This window comes from Plectropomus leopardus, chromosome 11 (assembly GCF_026936395.1).
Source record: "Plectropomus leopardus strain MGB_pleo_1.0 chromosome 11, ASM2693639v1, whole genome shotgun sequence".
Taxonomy (NCBI): domain Eukaryota; kingdom Metazoa; phylum Chordata; class Actinopteri; order Perciformes; family Serranidae; genus Plectropomus; species Plectropomus leopardus.
The window spans coordinates 32496961-32518373 of record NC_142186.1 but is presented as its reverse complement, the minus strand read 5'-3'; the positions used below and the strand labels follow the sequence as shown (position 1 = coordinate 32518373).

Here is a 21413-nt window from a genome sequence, read left to right as displayed (position 1 = left end):
ACCCTGGTGACGGAATGCGAACAGCGTCTGTTGTATCCATGGAAACCGAGACTCTCTAACATCGATCACCCTGATTGGTTAAAAACTCCGTGAATCTGAACATCGCTTTGTCTCATTTGCTAATGTAAAGAGCAGCTTCTGTTTCAGGAGTAAAAAAAAAAAACTGTGTCGCCTTTATCATTTCATTGACGAAAAATACGCATTTAGCAGCTTGAAAAATCAACAGTCTGTGTTTGTTTACGATGCTGGAGGAAAGGTAAGAGACTTTTGTTGTTTGTGTTTTTAGCCGCTAAATAACGACAGCTCAGGTCAACCGTTAGGCCCTCTGATGTGTTTCTTCTGTGCGACTTTTTAATGTGTAAATGCAGTAGTGGAAGAATTATTATGATTGTGTACTTTATGAAAAGTAACATACATTGTAAAAAGATACTGTCACAAGTAAAACTCCTGCATTTAAACCCGTTCAAAAACATCAAAACATACCCTAGTTAGGGACTGTACTCTATTTATCAGAGTAAAGGTGGCTTAGGTGTGACTTCCTTCAGTGGCTGGGGCATGACCTTCCCTACACCAAATTATCTTATTAATAAGTGTATTTTTTAACATATTTTTTTTTAAAAATATTTAAAAGCATTTTTTTCTTGTCATTTTCCCTCTTTTTTAATTTTCAAAAAGTTTTTTGGCAATTTTTTAGGTCTTTTTTTTAAATTGCTATTTTTGGGATAATTTCACCTTAATATGCTTAATGCCTTCTTCCCATATTTTTTTAAAAATAAATTAGGTATCAAAGGGTTAAATTAATGCTATATTAAGAATCTATACCCTCATCAGAGCCATCAGTCTCCATTGAGTTGCCAGATAATTATGGAGTAAAAAGTCCAATATTAGTATTACAGTGGAGGAATGTAAAAAAGTAGATTTATTTAAGTAGTGTACTTAAACACAAGACTACTGTCACTTTATTAGAGTATTTTATATTAATTCATAATTCTATTCCACTTAGAGGCAAACATTGCACTTTTTATTCCGCTACTTTTATTTGACACAAGATACTGTGCAAATTTAAATTAACACAAAAAATCAAGTAATAAATTACAATTTTGCCAGCAGCATATAAAGAAGTTAAAATTAGCTCCACATTTACAAACTCCAACATTAAAGTGATGAACATATTCATGTATAAATAATGCAAATATTATTATTAATTATTATTAATTAAAAAAAAAACAAAGACTACTAGTACTACAAATAATAATGACAATAATAATAATAATAATAATAATAATTCAGTAAAAACCTATTATGTAAATAATTCTATAATGGGCCATTCTTCAGTACTTTTAATTTTGGTTATGTATATGTTTATGGTATTACTTTTGTACTTGTACTTGAATAAGAACAATGTATTTTTACACTACAGAATCTTACATTTTCATTCAAGTAAAATATGTGAGTACTTGTTACACCACTGGTATTATAATATATTAGTAGCATAAAATGGAAATGTTCAAGTAGAGTACAAGCACCTAAAATTATACTTAAGTAATTACAGAGTGAATTTACTTTGTTGCATTAAACCACTGTCTACATGTACCACAGGTTACTCATGGGGAAAGCTGAAAATGTCCAATCCGGTTAAAAAAGTGAGACAAGGAGAAAAATCGCCCCTGAAATCCAGAGGAATCCAGAGCAAGTTAGCCAAGTCTTCTCCTTACATCCATTTAACAGTCTGTTAAAAAGATTTAATTTGCCTGATATGAAAGAAAAAAAACCCTGATAAAGGCTGTTTTTTTAGGACATCTCATGATCTCAGGAGGCTTCAGTCCCTGCTTGCCAAAAGCATTCCCAGACACGAGGTGAACAAAAACACATGACGCCACGCCGAGGCGCTGTGTCTAGACATTTTGATAACGACTACAAAGAGACTCATATTTCTGCAGGTCTGTGTATTTTGTAGTATGAGACTCTGTGTGTGTGTGTGTGTGTGTGTGTGTGTGTGTGTGTGTGTGTGTGTGTGTGTGTGTGTGTGTGTGTGTGTGTGTGTCGCAGGTGGCAGTGCTGAGTCACAGTAAAGCTCGCAGCAGTGGAGCCAGCAGAGCTCAGCAGCCTCAGAGAGACGCCAGCAGACAGAGGAGTGACAGCGACCTCACCAGTGAAGCCTCTGAGCTAGAAAAATTCAGGTCTCATTCATTTTTTTAATCTTTTTTTTTTTTTTTTTTATGGAATAGTTTGGATTTTGGAAGTGGGAATTTCTGAGTGACTTTTTCATAGACAGTATTACGGCACGCCTCCACAGTTTGGAGAAGCACGCTGAGTCTGACAAAGAAGCTAAGCAGTCTACACATGTGGATGGGGTCAGCAATAACACTTATTATATAACTTATCAATATCACTTTAACCCTTTGAAACCTGTCATTCAGCATAATTTTACTTGTGCTGCGTTTAGACGCCTTTACAAAATCTGAACCCGGACCTTCCTTTTAGGGAAAAGGGAAAAAGTAACTTGGCAAGAAATGTTGCAAAAAATTATTAGGATTAAATCATTTTTAAGAATGCTAGGAACTTTTTTTTCCAAAAATCTGTATTTATAATTATCCCAATTGTATATTTGATTTTTTGAACAGTATTATTATTATTTTAAAGCACCGTTTCTCAAGGTAAATTCCTTTCTCTTTTGGCACATTTTCATGTAGTTTTTTTGTACTTTTTACAGGTTTTTTTTGTCTTGCTAAGTTTTTGGTCATTTCTCCTCAAGTTGCTCATTGGCTTTTTCAACAAAAAAAACATTCGTTTCTTTTAAAGATTAAATACAGTCTGTAATTTTTTGTACCTAATTATATATATATGTCAATTTTTCAGCATCACATACAGAGACCAAAGATGTTTCAGCAGCCACCCGCTGCACAAACTCTTCTCTGACATCCTTACATCTTTGATCAAGAACCGACTTTGCAGGTAGAAGATATTTTAAACATTGCAGCATTTATTCTGTTTATTATTTAGTCTCATAAAAACTGACAGTGTTTACTCTCTCTGTAGTGAATGGATTGACTCTGCACCGCCTGAGTCTGTTGTCAGAGTTCTGATCTGCCTGCGGTTATTGATCAGAGACCCCCACCATCAGGTACAGCTTGAAAAAAACTCATTTTTTAGCGTTTAATATAATAAAATTCCTCTCTTAACTGCTCTCTTTTAGAAAATCCTCCATCAGCTCCAAGGCATCCACTTACTTGCCAGGGTAAATGCTCTCTAAGATTTTTCTCACCTGCCTAAACAGGCTGACTTTGTCATTTTTCCACACGTCTTCCTCATTGTTGCTCTCTTTCTCTGTCAGTATATGGAGCACGTCACTGCCATGTACATAAACTGCGGCGAGCAGGCGTTTGCTGTGCAGAAACTGGTCACGATGACCTGTGAGTATTCTGAATATCAAGTTGCCACTGATAATTTAAGTCTTGTGTACGTCCTCATCAACACTGATTGCTCTGCAGACATGTTTCAGAAACTGTCTGCCACTGAAGATCAAAGAGTCTGGGTCATCGAGAGCGGCGCTCACAGGGTGAGTGATAAGTCCTGAGGAGAGTATCTGTGACTATAGGCTGTTTAATTTTCAAATTATTATACCATTTTTTTTGTAAATTTTTTTCAAAGTTTTTTTTTTTAAATTGAGAATACAATTTATTTTTCACAGTTTATTTATTATAATTCACTTTAGTTATTGTTTTATTTAGCACTGGACCTTATTGCTCTAGTTGTAAAGTTTTAAGAAAAGAACTCCTTTTTGCTGAAACTGTAACTACGTATGTCCACACAGCACAAGACTGCTAGTCTGTGAAAAATAAAAATAAAACTAAAAAAAAATAATATTTCAAAAACATGGAGAGAAGACAAAAAACACCTTAATAGGAAATGACTCAAAATTTAGCAAGAAATTAGTAAAAACTACATAAGTGAAAACTAACAAACAAAACAAATAAATTAAAGGAAAGTAAAACACAAAAAGAAACAAGGAAATTACTTTTAAAAAATACCTAATTCTGTAAAATAATTTTACATATAGAATTTTTATAATTATATAGTTTTCTGGACATTTTAAAAAAATAATTTTCTAAACTTAATTTCTTGAAATTTGCAAGACATTTCTCACCAAGTAGCTCATTTCCTTTCCCATGTGTTCTCCAAAGAAATCAAACCTATGTGCTCTGGGTTAAAAGGTTAAAATACTTATGAAAGGCGTCTGAACACGGCACAAGAAAGATCACAACGAGTTTTCAAAGGATTTTAGTGCAAAAGTCACATAACAATAAAAAAAAAATAGGATCTCATAAATCCATAATGCGACCTGTATTATGTTGTAATAGTTGTTTGATTGGATTTACGAACGGACCCCTACCGTCACCCACATGAACATTTTTACATTTTTGGCTGTATGGTACTGTAGCTCTAAGAATAGCAGCATTGTCAGTATTGTTGCTTGCTTCATTCAGTACTTGGTATTTGGAGTGATTATGAACATTGCAGCTTCCAGGGTGCAAACAGATATTTACACTGTTTTCAAATGAACCAAATCTCTGTGAGATTAATGACCATATAAGTCATGCTTTTCATGTAGCGTGATGGTCAGTGAGTCTCTCTGCTCTTTATCATCTCTAGTTCTTCTACATTTGATGTATTTTATGTAAAAATATTTACGTTTCTAATTAAGTAAACCATTTATAGACGCTGGTGAAGCTCCTCTCCACGACAGAAAGCAGCGTGCTGCTGGGAGCCCTGCTGGCACTCACCACTCTGGCTGACAGGTAAACAAACACTTCATTTATTGCTTTAAATACGTTTATGATTTCACCTGTTGCAAGCCTTTTTTTTCCTGCAGCCCAGAAAGTAAGGAGGAGATTGGCGAGCTGCAGATAGTGGAGAACCTTCTTGTAATACTGCAGGAGTACGACCTGCTGTCAAAGAGGTTAGAAATCACTTTGGGAACCTTCTTCCCTTCATTTTCAATCACTTCTTTAAACTGATCTGTTTTTTGTTGTTTTCTTAAGCCTTTTATTAATTTTAGCACACGGTTTGTTTTAACCAGGCCTTTTTTTATTGTCGTTATTGTTATTATCTAATACGGTCATCAGGTATTATATTCTTTTATTGTAGTGTTATTCTAATTGTCTGATTTTATAAACCTCATATATACCTCTATAAACCTTTTTATTTTTATTGTTGGGGTTGCTGTTTCTTTGTATTTCTTGAAATTGCTGGATTTCATTTGCTCAAATGCTACATTGTTTTAAATCTGGGATCAACCATGTAAAGCACTTTGTAACTTTGTTTCAAAAAGCGTTTCATAACACAGTTACTGACTTTTTTTTGCAATTTAAAGGATTCCAAACTACATAAAATATGAAAACAAAGGTTAGACTGACCCTGATGTTTCCTGCAGGATGAGTGCGGAGCTGCTGAGGCTGCTGTCCCCGGTGAAGCAGGTGAGGGACCAGGTGCGGGAGCTGGAGGGTCTGCCGGTGCTGCTCAGTCTGCTGTACGGTCAGCACCTGAAGCTGCTGTGGAGCGTCACCTGGATCCTGGTGCAGCTGTGCGAGGATCCGGACACCAGAACGGAGATCCGGAGCTGGGGCGGGGTGCAGCAGCTCCTCCGGCTGCTCAGCAGGTCTGAGGCAGAGATTAAAAACGATGTTTATGTGAAACTACTTTTATATTTTATTTAGTTTTAGCCATAATTAAAATTAAAAGCAGAATCTCTATTTTCTGATCTTCCAATGATCGTTGAGAACTCCAGCCCGCCCTGGGTAACCCTCTATCAGTCCCATCTCCTGGAGGCCGTCCTCCAGGACCCTTCCAGTGCCCCTTGAGGACTCTAACTTGCCCTCTGTCTGTCATATTTCCTGGAGGTCGCCCCCTGCCATCCCCCTCCAGTCAGCTCCTGTGCCAAAGTCACGCCTCCAGCACCCCAGCAATCCTTCCCATCATGGGGGCTCCCCTGGTAACCCGTTTTACAACTGTACCCCAGCCAAGTACCAGAAGGGGTTTTGTGACATTTGTGATGCTTTCTTTTAGTTAAACAGTCGGATTCCCCTAGTCCGCAATCAATCAATCAATCAATGCCACACAGCACCAAGTGGTGCCCTGATTTTGCTGATTTATTAAAATATATATTTACAACATATCATACAGTAATACACATGATAACTCTTCCAGTGACAGGCAGTATGTCTCTGACCGCTCGTCCATCGAGACGCTCTCCAGCGCCAACGCAGCCGGCCGCATCCAGAGAGAGCACATGAGGGAGGAGCTCAGCCCGCAGGAGGAGGTGGACAACACTATGGCCCTGCAGTCAGGTCAGGGACGGCACAACCCACAACACTCATTTTAAGACATTTCTAGGATTTCAGGACATTTCTAGGATTTTGGTATGTTTCTTGGACTTTATGACATTTATTGGGTTATAAGACATTTCTAGGATTTCAAGACATTTCTCAGATTGTAGGATGTTTCTAGGATTTTGGGACATTAGGGGCTTGGACCGATGTTGGGGGGTGTGGGGGATCCTCCACTGGTACTTTCTTTGAAGAGCAGTCTCTGTTTTGATGCTGTTTTATGCACTGTGGCACCTTATGTACACTAGAAGAACAAAAACAATTCCCAGTGTGAATCATCTTATTTCTATTTTATTAGAAAATGGATGGCTGGGCCACCAGGCACCCACAACATGCTTAATATTAACATGTTTCTTTCTTTGGGGTTTTTTGATAGATATAGACTACCTAGAGTAATTTTGTAAATAATGTATGATGGTGAAGAAGGCCAGTGTGGACAGTAAACTCTTCCCACAGAGGAGTTTTATCAGCTGCTTTTTTCCTGAAGTGATAATCCAGACCTACTAAAGACTTGACTAACTCTATCCATGATTTGGGAGGAAATGGTTGTAAATTTTCTGATTCTGTATGCCGCTATATAATCAAACTAATATGGGTAAAAACACAAACATTTCATTATGTCTGTCCCAATAAGAATCTGCAGGAAAATCTTTGATTTTTACAGTCTGAAGTCATCATTGTTTCCAGTCTGTGTTCCTCCTGTGGTTCGGGGAGTGAGTTATTAATGTCTACAGCTGCTCATTGGACTGTCTGAGACTGTAAGATTGCATGTATGAGTTCTTAAATTAAATCATATCCCCTTTAATCCTTTTTCCAGCTTGCTGTACAGTTCTGACTGAGCTAAGTCTGGATGACACATCTGCTCACCACATTGTGCAGGTAAGAAAACTTCCTCACACAAAGAGCGGGAGAGTTGAGGGGGCGGGGCTGAATAAATCCAACATTTAATCAAATTACTGTGTGTGAAATATTTTAAAACATTGTGTTACTTTTGTCTTTTTGTTAGGAAAATGGGGTCTATATAATTGCAAAGTTGATTTTACCGCAAAACTCTGGATTAAAGGTCTCATCTTTACAGGTATGAGTTCATATATGTATTGAATTATAATGTAAAAGACGATATTGTACTAGAGAGTAACATATTTGTACATTTGTCTTAATATCGGCAGTGCTATGCATTTCGGACCCTCCGGTTTCTCTTCAGCGTGGAGAGAAACAGACATCTGTTCAAGAGGTGATATTTATTTTAGAAAGAAAACATATTGTACAAAACCTTCAGTTCATGTCATGCACGAATTGTTGAAATCTGGCTACTGTTCTGTATCTGTTTTGGAAAAAAATCTCCTCAAATAATTCTCCAGTGCTGTTATGTAATCTCTTATCCGTTTCAGACTCTTTCCCACAGACCTCTTTGAGTTGTTTATTGATGTTGGACATTATGTTCGGGACCTCGCGGCCTACGAAGGACTGCAAACCAACGTTTCCCTCTACACTGTAAGAGAGCAGCTTCTAAAAGGATTCAGCTGTTTGTTCAGACAGCTTTTGGCTGTAAAATAAAAAATGTAATTGTGTTTTGCGATAAAGATTATGATGAAAATATAAATCAACTTTATCTGTATGGCACCTTTCAAACATAAGATGCAGCCCAATACATTTTAAATCAAAGACATTACATGCACCAAGTACTTCACATGAAAAGACATAAAAGACATAAAACCTGCAAGTAAAAATAAGATCAGAATATAATACACAGAATGCATGTTCACATGGACAAAACCTCTTGACAATACCAGTAAAAGTAAGATAAAAATAAGGAGAAAAATAGAATGCACAGAATGCATAATATAAGATGAAAAACAAAACCCACATATCAGTAAAAAATAAGCTAAAAATTGAGTATAAAATGCATAAAATTATGGAAAATTGTAAAGAGATGCAGCAGTTAAAACAGAGCAAGTTTGAGACTAAAACTGAGTTTTTAGTTTTATTTCAAAATATTAAGTGAGGTGGCATCTCTAATATTGAAAGGCAGTGTGTGTCAGAGCTTTGGGGCATAACTGACAAACGCTGCATCCCAAATTTCCTCTTAGCTGTTTTTGGGAACCTCCAATAAACCACTGAGAGTGACTTTATTGTTGTGTATTTTGTGATGCAGGAAGAGGAGCTGGACAGTCTGAGAGACAGCATCGAGACTGTGGACCAGAACCGGCCTCCACTTAAAGTGATCAATGGTTTCTCCATACTGGACCATCTGGGCACCGGCGCCTTTGGAAGCGTCTTTAAGGTACGACGAACATATTTTAAACAGCTGAGTAGTTTTAGTTCACATCATCATCATGTGTTGTTGGATCCTATACTCGTACATAACGACAGGTCCGAAAGCAGAGCGGCCAGAACCTCCTGGCTCTGAAGGAAGTGAACCTCCACAACCCGGCGTTTGGCAAAGACAAGAAGTCCAGAGACAGTAACGTGGAGAAAATCATCTCCGAACTCACGATCATCAAAGAACAGGTACAACGTTTCAGTGTATTTAGCATTATTATTATTATTATTAGCCATATATTTTGCACTTTCACCTGTTTTGAATTCAAAGTTTCTTCTTTTATTGGTATTCAACCTGTTTTATATGACATCATTTATTTTTATTAGCATCTTATCTGCTTATACGTATGGTTATTTCTTTTAATCTTATTTTTTTATCTGCTTAAGTGAGGTCAATTCTCTTTTCCACATTTTATTTACTTATTTATGAAATTGTATTTTTCTACTTACATATGTTCACATATATGTCATATGTTTTTGTACACATTGCTATTTTATTTTTGTGCTTAAATGTTCTCGATGTTCTCAATTTTAGTTTTGTCATAAGGGGGCAGGGGGGGGCTACATGGGTCTCTGACATCTTATTTTATTAATGGGCTTGAAAACTGCTATATAAATAATAACAATAATTGTTATTATTAATACATTTATTTACAGGCGTGTGGCTATGGCCTGTTGTTGTTTATATACTCCTTGATTCCTCTTCTCTAGATGACACACCCAAACATTGTTAAATACTACAAGACATTTTTGGAAGGTGAGACTAATTTTTTTCTGACTCTTTTAGCTCCCAGCTTCAGTGAGGAAGAAATACAACACAAATTCAAAGCTTAAAAATCATACTGTTTGTTTTAGGCGACAAGCTGTACATCGTGATGGAGCTGATTGAAGGTGTGCCGCTGGCCGAACATTTTAACTCTCTAAAGGAGAAACTGCAGAAATTCACAGAAGACAGAATTTGGAATATATTCATACAGGTAACAACTTTTGACCTTAATCTTTTTGGGAAAAAAATCTCCAATTGATTAAACCTTTGAAACCTGAGCAGATTGTTTTGGTTTCTTTTAAAAACATAGAGAGGAAGCAACAACCCACTTAAAAAACATGGCCCCAAAAAACTGCAACAAAATGTAAAAATGTTACAAGAAAATTACCCAAAGATAAGACAAGAAAACTAAATTACCTAGAAAAATTGCAGAAAATAAAATATTAGTATTTTATATATTTTATAATTTTTTTCTGCTACATCATTTTAAATATAAAAATATTATAGTTGTAAATATATATATATATATATATATATATATATATATATATATATATTTACATTTTTTCTTATTTTGTTTGATCATTTTCAAATATAATCCTCACCTCTTTTTTTAAAGAGGACATCTTTTTTTTTTTTTTTTTTTAGCATCACAGCCCTGCAAAACGGCTTGTTTCAAAATTTGATCCATTCGGTCCAACATTTCACAAGACTAGAAGAACCAGTTGAATTAAAATCTTGACCAGAACTACTACTAAAGAAAGTCATTCTTTGTGTGTTGATTTTTTTTTTTTGCAATGCTTATTTTGATTTAACCCTTTGTCTATCTGTGAATTGCTGTAACATTGGGGACCACTGCATAGAAAGACTGTTTTCTTCATATTTCTCGTATTACAACAGATATTTTTGGTTCTCCAACAGTTGGAGAATTTCAGTCTGATCTATTTCTGCGTTCATTGCCAATAGCTTTGGATAAAAGCCTGAAATATGAATGTAAATAATTTCCATTGGCAAAGAAAAGCCATTTTATCACAGTGGAAACATCTCAGTCTCTCTCCAAAGTGTCTTTTTAATCACATATGAACTGATGGATAAATAACCTCTGTGTTCCCTCAGATGTGTCTGGCTCTGAGGTACCTGCACAAGGAAAAGAGAATAGTCCACCGCGACCTCACACCAAACAACATCATGCTTGGGGAGAAGGACAAAGTCACCATCAGTGAGTTGCAGCAATTCATCTCTTCGTCTTCTGTTATTATAAAATTTTAACCTGCGTGTTTTTCTCTGTCTGAAGCCGACTTCGGCCTCGCCAAGCAGAAACAGGAAAACAGCAAGCTGACGTCGGTGGTCGGCACCATCCTTTACTCCTGGTGAGGAAACTCCGTCTGAGATTTCAGCGGCTTTTTTGATTAAACGGTCGGTTTTAAGGGTCACTGTGAGGAGTTTTCGTCATTTCTTTGGTTGATAGTAGATCCAATTAAATCTGCTTGTGGTGAGGTCGGTGGATTATCCAGATTAACAATGACTGTTTTGAGATTTTTTTTCCATGACTTTGAGGATGGAATCAGATATCTCAAAACCTGTGCAAATAAAATAATCTGCAAGGCTAGATAAGACTACAGCAGCGATACTCAACGTGCTTTGCTTTGGGGCCACTTTCACAAAGTGCACAGAAGGCCAGGGGCCAATCACAGCAGCCCTATACATGTTTCTTCGATTTTAGGACACTTTTAGTATTTTAAGATGTTTCAAGGATTTTAATACACTTTTAGGATTTTAGGGCAGTTCTAGATTTTAAGACATATCTTTCTAGGATTTTAGGACAATTTAAGGATTTTAAGACATTGGGAAAATTTCTAGGATTGTAATTTTTCTCAAAGACATTTGTAGGGTTTTAGCACCTTTTTAGGATTTTAAAATGTTTCTAGCATTTCAGGACATTTGTAGGATTTTAAGACGTTTCTAGAACTTTAGGACCTTCCTATAATTTTAGGACATTTTGGGGATTTTAGGACATTAGTGGCTTAGCTGAGACATCTGCCTGGTTGTGGGGGATCCTATACTGTCACCTTTTTTTTTCTAAAACAATTTTTTTGCTGTTTTTTTGCACTCTAGCTCCTAATGTATACAAAAAGTACAAAACAATTCCCATTAAGAATCATTATTTTTTTTAAATTGTGAATAAGAAAATGGTTTACGGGTCAGATTTTGGCCCGCTGGCCATAATTTAAGCATCACTGCTCTAGAGGAAGGTAAGAAAATGGGTTTTGAGTGAACCAGCCCTTTAAAGGGAGTGTGGCAGAGCTGTTTTTATGTTTTTACTGCCTATTAGAAATGTAGAGAAACTAAAGTGTGTTTATGGCCCTGCCAACAGCTGTGTGTGTGTGTGTGTGTGTGTGTGTGTGTGTGTGTGTGTGTGTGTGTGTGTGTGTGTGTGTGTGTACACCTTGAGAGTGAGTGATTTTCTGGTCCTCACTTTGTCAACAAGCTGTTCTCAGGTTTGGATAAGATTAAATTTAAATAGAGGAGGGCTGGGTATTTTGGGAATGCATTATGAGGGTGACTCATACGGTAACACGTGCAAACATTTGTGTGTGTTAGTCCAGAGGTGGTGAAGAACGAGCCGTACGGAGAGAAAGCCGACGTCTGGGCTTTGGGCTGCATCCTCTACCAGATGGCCTCTTTACAGCCTCCATTCTACAGCAGTAACATGCTGTCGCTGGCCAGCAAGGTTACACACAACACACACAACACACACAACACACACAACACACATAACACACACAACACACTCTCTGAACTTGTGAAATGTTTCCCTCTCGGCCGCCCGTTGCTTCTTTTTCTGTGCCGGTAGATTGTCGAGGCCCTCTATGAGCCGATCGAAGAAGGAGCTTTCTCAGAGAGGGTCACTGACATGATCAGATGGTGAGACTTTTATTTTGAAATTATGGATACTGGTCAAGTAGCAACCTCTGGCGCTCCAAGCGCGAGTCAATCCAATGTTAAAATTTTACAACCTTTAGAGCTAAAACAAACATGTTTACAGCCTGGAACAAAAAAAAAAGTTTTGGTCACTAGCGCCATTTTCAATATTCATGACAACTGTAGATTTTTTCTATAACTGACCTGTTTACATTTCAGTAATACATAATGTTGTGCATAGTTAATGTTGGGGACACTTGAGTATTGCTGTAGATTTAATGTCATTTAAAAACTGAAGTCATTAAACGGATTCATACACGACTCTACTCTGTTATGGGACGCTCTGTCAGGTGTTTGAGTCCAGACGCAGAGCAGCGGCCCGACATTGTGGCCGTCAGCTCCAGGATCTCTGACCTCATGATGAGGCTGATGGACGGCCTCTACACTTCCCAGAATACACTGGAAAGGAGAGCAGAGAGAGACAGGAAACGAGCGCAGAAGTACTTCCTGGAGAGGCACAAAAGCCAAACGGACTGCTGTCACCCGAGCCTGTCGCAGGTGAACGGGATTTTAAAAATCTAAAATTCGTCATTATAGACTATTTACATAAAAATGATTTAATATGTGTTTGCAAATTTGTGATTTAATGTTAAAGTAAGTGACTAACTATTTATTTTTAGTTTTTCCTGCAGGGTTTTTAAAACACATGTTGCACTTTTTTGCAGATTAAACCCAAAATGAATCCAGAAACTCAAGTTCCACGCTCCTCTGCAGCCTGCAGGTCAAACTACAGTGAGGAAAACATCATTCAAGGTCAATCCTGTTTCATACTGCACCGACTTTAACGCAGATTGGGAAAGATTAAAAATACGAAATCATTACATGTTAGAATTTTATGTTTTCAGATGATGCCTCAGATGGTGATGTTGAACAATGTGACACCACGGCTGCTACAAGAAAACACTACGGTTTGTATTCATCATGTGGCTGGGTGGGACTTTTTTGGTATTTATATGGGGGATATTCATACAACAAGCACGTTGTTTTCCATGATAAATAAGTTGACCTGCTGATTGCAAAGAAATAAAGGCAGTTTGGAGTTTGAATCGACAGTCTTGCAGTAACATGGCTCATTTTTTGAATCTAGAAGTTATTTTTGTTTGAAGCTTTTCAGGTTGGTTTATTCATGATGATATATGGTTTGATCTTTTTCATTTGTTTCCTTTTGATCAAAGAACTAAAGCCCAAAGTCTGTGTTACACCGCACCAAATTCAATGTGGGTAAGTAAAAATCTTACATTACAACCCTATCGTTAGAGTAAATATCGGCATGGTACGTTTCTGCAGACCACAGACACGATACATGTGCACGTTATGTAGCAGACGCATTCAAACTTTAATGGATGTGGTTATGCTTTGACACAAGCACCACTTGGTTACAGTTAGGAAAAGATCATGTTTTGGCTTAAAAAACCCTTTTCTTGTTGCACAATCATGGCTGGAAACGCAGTGATTTCTCTGGCTTGTTCCTGGTGGGAACAGAGCAACATTTCACCACGAACACACAGCTTTTGGGGGCTAAAACGCTGCTGGAAGCACAGTGATATTTCGGTTTAGTTGTTCATTGGTTTCAAACTGTGGTCTGAAGCTTGGTAGAGATCTCACCAAGATGTCACACCGTCCCCTCCACCTCTCAGCTCGTATACTACGTCACTTTAGGAACATTGATATGAGACATATAAAACACACAAATGTAAAGTATCCGTGGTTTTCAGAAAAAATGCACAGTGTGACATGTTTATTGTATATATTTGAAACTGTATTAGTAATGTTAAAAAACATTAATATGTAATTGAAGCTGATGTTTGTTGATGCACAAACACCCACACAAAAGCAGTTTATTCATATCGGACAATTTTTATTAATCTGCTTTTTTAATCTTCCTCTCCTCTCAGTGGAGATTACGCTGCTGCAAAGATTAAACCACGACCAGGTACATCTTCAACCAGAACACAAAACAACCCAGAGAGCAGACGTCCCTTAAAGTTTCTTATAAAATATATAGTTGTGTTATTTCGCCTCACCTCTGTGTGTGTGTGTGTGTGTGTGTGTGTGTGTGTTTGTTTGCTCTTACCTCAGTGTCAGCGGGGATCTGCGTCTCCCAGAAGAAAGTTCGGCAGATCGATGATCCCATTCAGAGGCTCCTCCTGCAGCTGCACAAAATTATTTACGTCACTCAGGTGCAGAAACATTTTTGTTAAATCTATCAAAGTTCAATTTAAAGCTGCAGACACATTTCATTAGAATTTAAGATTCATTAACATGTAGACGGTTTCATGACTGTTGGCTAATTAATTGTGTTACACATCCTTCAAAAAAAACTTTAAATCACGTCCACCAACATGCAAAACATTATTTCATCCTCAAATAAAGCAGGACAGATACTTCAATATAAATATGAAATGTTGATAGTAACTTTGTCTTTTTTCCCCCTTAAATCCCCAGCTTCCGCCTGCTCCGCACTACAACACCAAACGACGGATCATTGAAAGATTTAAAAAGTCTCTTTTCCACTTTGGCAGCGATCCGTGCAACCTGAAAGTGGAGCTCAGTAAGGTTCGTACGGTCGAATTACTCAAAACCTAAAGACATCGTCACATAAGACCAAGAAAAGCTTGAAAAAACTCCATAAACAATGTTACTTTTCTTCAGACAAATTAATTTAATTGTTTTAGCTCTAAACCGTGCATAAATTAAATAATCTGGTCACAGATTTATTTCTAATTATTTGGGGAGAACAGGGAAAAGTCTTTTCTCTCTCTTTTATGTTACCCTACTCATGTCAGATTTATTGCAACAAAATTGGTCTATTTATGTCTGAGAGCAAGAAAATGACATTAATGATTAAACTGATATACATAATATTACAATGTTATGTTTTTCTTGTATTTATTAATGTAAAATGAACTGTACAAATCCAATTCTGTTATAATATTTTACAGCAGTTTTATTGTAAAGCAATGGGAATATGACAGTGGGGCGGGCCTTAAATCTTTGCACGGTCCCTGAGCAGATGAGAATCTCTTTTTTGTGTCCCTGCAGCTCCTCCAGGCCTCTCCAGAGCTGATGGAGTTCAGCTCAACCAGTTCAGACTGGTGGCCTCTAGTCCACCACTTTACAGGAGACCCAAATTCTGCTGACAGCACAGGTAAGAGTTACCTACAGCTACTCAAACCCAAGGAGATTAGGATGTCATCTGGGGCATTTTTGGCATATTGTGATTTTCCAGATTGTAATCTGGTTAGTAAACCTTGTGAAAATCAAAAGTAGTGTCCTAACTGAAGTCAAATGTTGCATGCCTCAATTTAATTTTAACCTGTGAAACCTGACATTGGCTTGATTTCTTTCAAAAACATGGAGAGCAGGCAAAGAGCAACTTTTAAAAAAATGACCAAAAAATTAACAAAAGAAAAATTGAAAAAAGTTTCAAGAAAATTACCCAAAATCAGCCAAACAAAAATAAAAAGTAAAAGAAACAAAAAAGGAAATGAGCTGGAAAGGTGCTAAGATAAATACATAACAATAATAATAGTTTCATATATAAATAATAATTTCTGATAGTTATAATATTTATAGCTGTTTGTTTTTAATTATTTTAGTTATTTTAAAATTTTCTAATGATTCTCTCTAGCTATTTTTTTAAGGTAATTTTCAACATTTCCATTTTTTTTTGCAATCTGGCAAAGCTGATTATTACCTTCTTCCCATGTCAGAAGAAAGAAAACAAATTTGCTCAATGTTTCAAAGGTTTAAATGCTTTGGAAAGACACAAGAAAACTGATGATGATCCAGGTTTCAAAGGGTTAAAATACCAAGAATGTGCATCTGATTTTCTCTCTGCTTTTGACAGGTGACGGAAATCTTAAAGATGGAGTCACATATCAGCAGATGCAGGTCAGCTTCTGGATTTTAAAGTTTTGAATAATAAACAATTACCAGATCATTTAACATCTGGAAAACAAACACAGGTCGTCAGGAAAACCTTCTTAGGAAAATACGCTTATTCGCCTTTGAGCTGAGAAGATTGATACCACTTCTCTGTAAGTTAATGATCAGTTAATAATTAGCTGAGCACAAACACTGGCAGCACTGGGAGACGGCCTCGACTGTGTCTCGTCAAGAAAGTTCCAGCATAAAACCCCAATAAAATCCCAACTTTTTTTTAAAACCTTTTTTCACCATTTAGTGCATACATATAATCAAATACAAAGTAGAATATTAGACTGGATATTGGATAGAAGTAAGAAAGCTACAATATTAAGGAGTAACATTAATGAATGTTAAGATGCTTAAAAAATAAAGGGAAAACAAAAGGAAAAAAAAGAGTAAAATCAAATAAATGACCAAAAAAAAAAAAAAAACCCGCCCCAAAACAGATAGACAGGGTGTCAACTGCTTGGGTTTAGTTAGATTTCATGTAGGTGTTTGCAGGGTGAGTTTGATTTAGCATTTCATTTTTACACTTTTCCTTTACAGTTTTCCTCAGATCTGAGATTTTTAAGTGTTGAATCGTGAAGTTTTGTTCCTTTGGTTGAAGTCAGGCTAGCCGTTTCCCTCTACTTCTAGTCTTTATGCTAAGCTAAGCTAACACCTGTAATGCTCAATGAATAGGTGTTTTTCTCCTAAAATGCCAAACTATTCCCTCCAGGTAATCAAGACATAATAAACATTTTTTTTTTAATTTAATATACACCAGTAGTGTCAGTACTGAGTATTATGTATTCTTCTGTCAGAGCAGGTGTCGCCTTTGTTTTCTCCTGCTGGATTTAGTCTCATTTTCGGACAAAATTCTTTAATTTCCGCTTCACGGTCATGTTGAACGTCTGTCTGCCGGCAGTGAAGTGATTTCCTGTACAAACGTTATTTTTCAGGGGATCATCGAGGAGCTGCTGGAGGAGAGCGGCTACTATGAAGCAACAAACAGCAGGTGACATTTTACCATTCTGACCATAACAGACGCCTAAACTCATCGTTCATCGTTAAAAGCTGTGAAAACTGTTTAGTGTTTGCTTTTCCAAAGATGAGTCACGATTGTCACAGTGCATTTTATTCTAATGGCAGCACTTGTGTATTATTGGTTTCCGGGCTGTTAAAGGGTCAGAAATCTATCAGACTGACTACTGTGAACAAAGTGTAAAAGAAAGGGAAACTATAGAAAAACTTGCTTTTCTTAAAAGCAAACAAATTCTTTTTTAAATTTCTACAGCAAAAAAACAATTGACTAAATTGAAAAAGAGCTGATGTGGTTTTAGAAAATATTTAATGTTTTTTATTCTATTTTAGATTTGCAGAGAACAGAAATGGCCTCGAAAACAAGTGACCGTCGTCCATAGTTACCCTCAGATGCAGCGGGATAAACATTTATTCCAGCGTGGCAAGATTTGAACCTGACCTCATAAAAATACTTCTTAGTAACCTTAATTTAAAGCATCTTTATATATAATTTTTTAACATAAGAAACTATGAAAATACCACGTAAACGCGTGTTTGTTCTCACTAACATACTGACAACTTTGTTCCAGCAGAATAATTACAGCAAGAAATAAGCTGACATTGTTGTTAGGCTGCATTCAGTTATTAATGTCATTATTTTCTCAATCGATTGATTCATCTTTGGACTTTAAAATGCCAGAAAAATGTTTAACTTTATTTGACCAACAGTCCAAAAACCAAAGATATTAAATGTTGATTATTGCAGATTAATCGATTAACCCTTTGAAACTTTGATCTGCATCAGCTTTCTTGTGCTGCGTTCAGACGCCTTTCACAAGCAATAACACCTTTGAAACCTGAGCATACTGGTTTGATTAAAACATGCAGCAACATGGCATGAAATGAAAAGCAAATTGCAAGAAATTATTAAAATATGATAAGAAAATTACCTTAAAATTAGCTAAAAAAAAAAAAGGGAGAGACAATAATTAGAAAAATGTTTTAAAAACTCAGGGAAACTGTTCATTTAATTGTATTTATAATAATTATAATTATACATTTAAAATGAAGGAACAAAATATATAGACTTAATTATTATTATTATTATTAGTTATTATTATTATTATTAGTAAATATTCTAATAATTATTGTTGTTATAATTTACCTATAATTAGTTTTACTTTTGCATTTTTTTCAGGTAATTTCTTTTTATGTTTTTTTTATTTTTTATTCTTTGCTAATTTTCACTTTTTTTTCTGAAGTGTTTTCTAATATCTTGCTAATATTTGGGTCATTTATCTTTAAACTGCTCATTGTCTTAATCCCCGTTTTTGAAAGAAATTAAGACAGTTTTCTCATGTTTGAAAGGGTTAATAGTTGCAGCTCTATGCCACACACCTCCTCAGCTCTCAGGTGTTATTTGTACAAATTTGATGTGACTGTGTGAATCTCCAAAGATAATTTAACATGTTGACACTGTGCTGTTTGTAATGAAGTTTTTTTTTCTGTCACTTGAGCTCATGAGAAGCTTCTCACGTCAAACTGAACCTCAAACACTGTCCAGAGCTTTTTATCTGCCATCTGAAGCTTTCTGCGATGTTGTTTCTGAGTCTAGCACTTTAAATTCTCAGGATCGGACTTTGCGATTTGACTGTTTTAACTCCTCGCTGCAGGGCTGCACATCACAAGACGTGTTTCTAATGGCTGCTGACCAAAGCTGCAAAGCCAAATTCCCTCCACAGCTGATAAAAAACTAAACCTTCACCTTAATTCAACATCAGTTTCCAAAGATAACACAACATGTGACTGCAGCTCTGGCAGACGGTTCAACTTTATTAAAATGTGCTCAGATAACACTGCTATCATTTTTCATACGATAAACATCTGAAATATACTTCCTGAACATTTTCACTGTCATTTTGAAGAGCGGAGGGATGCTTTCTTATGCACTTTGATCCAAAAGGGATTTGTCAGTATAATCTGTATAAGGAATAGATAATTTAAAATGAAAAATAAACTATTTAATGCATAAAATGTCCCGTAGTCATTCATCACATTTATATATAAAGTTTAAACACTCTGCCCTTTTGCTGCACAGTGAAAAAAGTTTAACTTTGAGAAGACGCACTGAGATTAACTTCATAGTATGAATACAACATTATAAAAATACTCGAATACATGGAAAACATCAGGAATCTTACTCAAGTAAAAGGACAGAAACATAAGTAGTATATAATATACTTATAGCATCACAAGTAAAAGTACTCATTTTGTAAAATAATGTCCCCTGTGGCTGATTATATCGAACATATTTTAGTTAAGTGGTTCCAGGTCAGGCCCCGCCAAATTAAAACGATTAACTGGAGAGGAAAGAACAAAAAGTTCTGATACACAAATATGTGTGTTTTGGACTTTTTTTTGTGAGTGGGGGTAATTTGACCTATTTGGGCCTCAAACTGTTATTTAAATGTAGCATCTGGAAAGTTTAGAGCGAAAGTGCACAAATTCTTTCCCATGAAGAGAAAAAAAATTAGACGGGGGGGGGCTGCAGGCCAAAAATAATATCACATTAAAAAACACTTTAATCTGTTTAACAGGCATTTTATGAACTTGCATTTCTTTGGTGAAACTGCAACCAACTCAGGAGGCCCAACTACACTCTGCTTTTTTAAAAGGTGTCACAAGCCAAAACAGTTGCAAACAAACTGCAGATTTATCAGTAACATTGTACTGTATTTTATAAGCATTCGTCGCTTATGTAATATCTTAAACAACAGTTTAACGGACAGATAAATGGAAAAGTACAATAATCCCAAAGAGAAGTGCAAACTGGCATAAAATGGAAATACTCAAGTAAAGTACTTTAAAGTTGTAAAAATGTTAATGTACTTACTTTCAGTCACTGGTGATGAAGGCGGTTCAGCTGCACAGAGTTCATTCCTTAATTCATTAAAGTGCTTAAAAGTCGTAAAGTTTGAAATTTTCCAAATACACAGTTTCATTTTCATTTTCTGTGCACATAAATCACTGAAAAGCTGCTTTCATGACCAGTTTAGACGTTCAAGGCAAACAAACAGACGCCAAAGGTTTGTGTGATTGGGAGCACTGGGCCCAGGTGTTCACAGTCAGCCAAATTGTAAAGACCCGCCCATCAGTTAACATGAATCTGCAACAGAGGAACACACACACACACACACACACACACACACACACACACACACACACACACACACACACAAACACAAACACAAACACAAACACACCACTGCATGTGTGTTTTTACATTTGTTCTGCTACTTTTATTTGGGAGAACTCACTTCATCTCCTCTGACTACTGACAATAATTACCTGTCCATACTGGTGACTCAGATTTCAGCAAAGTGAAATCTGAAATATGTGTGAAACCTTTACGGGACAGTTCATCCCCAAATTAAATGTCCTCATTTTTATCAATCCAGATTGCTTTAGAGTTTTTTTTGGGAGATATCGTGTCTGCTTTCTCTCCAAAATAATGGAACAAGTTTTTCTCCAACACTCAGCACCTCACACCTAAACACTCTACACTGATAAATAACACTACAGGTAAGAACAAATATATGTGTTTTTGATTTTGGGCTGAATTTTCCCCTTTAGTAATCAGGGTTCCCACAAAATTTAAATACTTTTTTTTCTTACCGCATTTTCCCTGCGTTTAAAAATATTCAAACTCTATTCAAACATAATTTTAAAATCCCAATTATGTGTTCAGGGACCGTAAGAAATATTAAACACCCAATAAATTCTGCTCTTAAAGTTTCTGGGTACGATAAGCAGTGTAATTTTGGCAATTCTTGAAAAAGAAATATTGTAAGAAGAGCATGCCAAAAATCTGTGGTTTTCTTTAAAAATATATGTAAAATTAAAAAAAAGAAAATTGCCAATTTGACATCATTAAAAAAAATATAAAAAATCTAAAGAAAAAAACCTAAATTAAAGTTTTCTATAAAAAATTACAGAAAAAAAATTAAAAGTCATTATTCATAAAT

General features: G+C 36.1%; 1 protein-coding gene and 1 long non-coding RNA gene across 2 annotated transcripts; one reads left to right on the top strand and one right to left on the bottom strand.

Moving 5' to 3' along the window:
- Window positions 1-110: 110 nt before the first annotated feature.
- On the top strand, window positions 111-20113 carry nek10 (NIMA-related kinase 10). Its single transcript, XM_088084659.1, has 36 exons — window positions 111-256; window positions 1600-1693; window positions 1796-1856; window positions 2050-2180; window positions 2860-2955; window positions 3040-3124; window positions 3197-3238; window positions 3335-3413; window positions 3492-3559; window positions 4720-4799; window positions 4874-4960; window positions 5435-5659; window positions 6208-6347; window positions 7204-7265; window positions 7393-7464; window positions 7556-7620; window positions 7778-7880; window positions 8542-8670; window positions 8760-8897; window positions 9420-9465; window positions 9564-9685; window positions 10591-10693; window positions 10769-10844; window positions 12076-12205; window positions 12329-12399; window positions 12747-12954; window positions 13122-13209; window positions 13302-13364; window positions 13632-13677; window positions 14352-14389; window positions 14536-14636; window positions 14902-15012; window positions 15499-15604; window positions 16307-16350; window positions 17328-17383; window positions 17740-20113. Exons 2-36 carry the CDS (start codon window positions 1623-1625, stop codon window positions 17774-17776), a joined length of 3180 nt encoding a protein of 1059 aa, XP_087940785.1. The 5' UTR covers window positions 111-256; window positions 1600-1622; the 3' UTR covers window positions 17777-20113.
- On the bottom strand, window positions 12406-20505 carry LOC148188320 (uncharacterized). Its single transcript, XR_015777994.1, has 3 exons — window positions 20282-20505; window positions 14531-14609; window positions 12406-12855 (listed from the first exon to the last, which is right to left on the bottom strand). It is a non-coding gene; the product is annotated as an uncharacterized LOC148188320 (long non-coding RNA).
- Window positions 20506-21413: the final 908 nt, after the last annotated feature.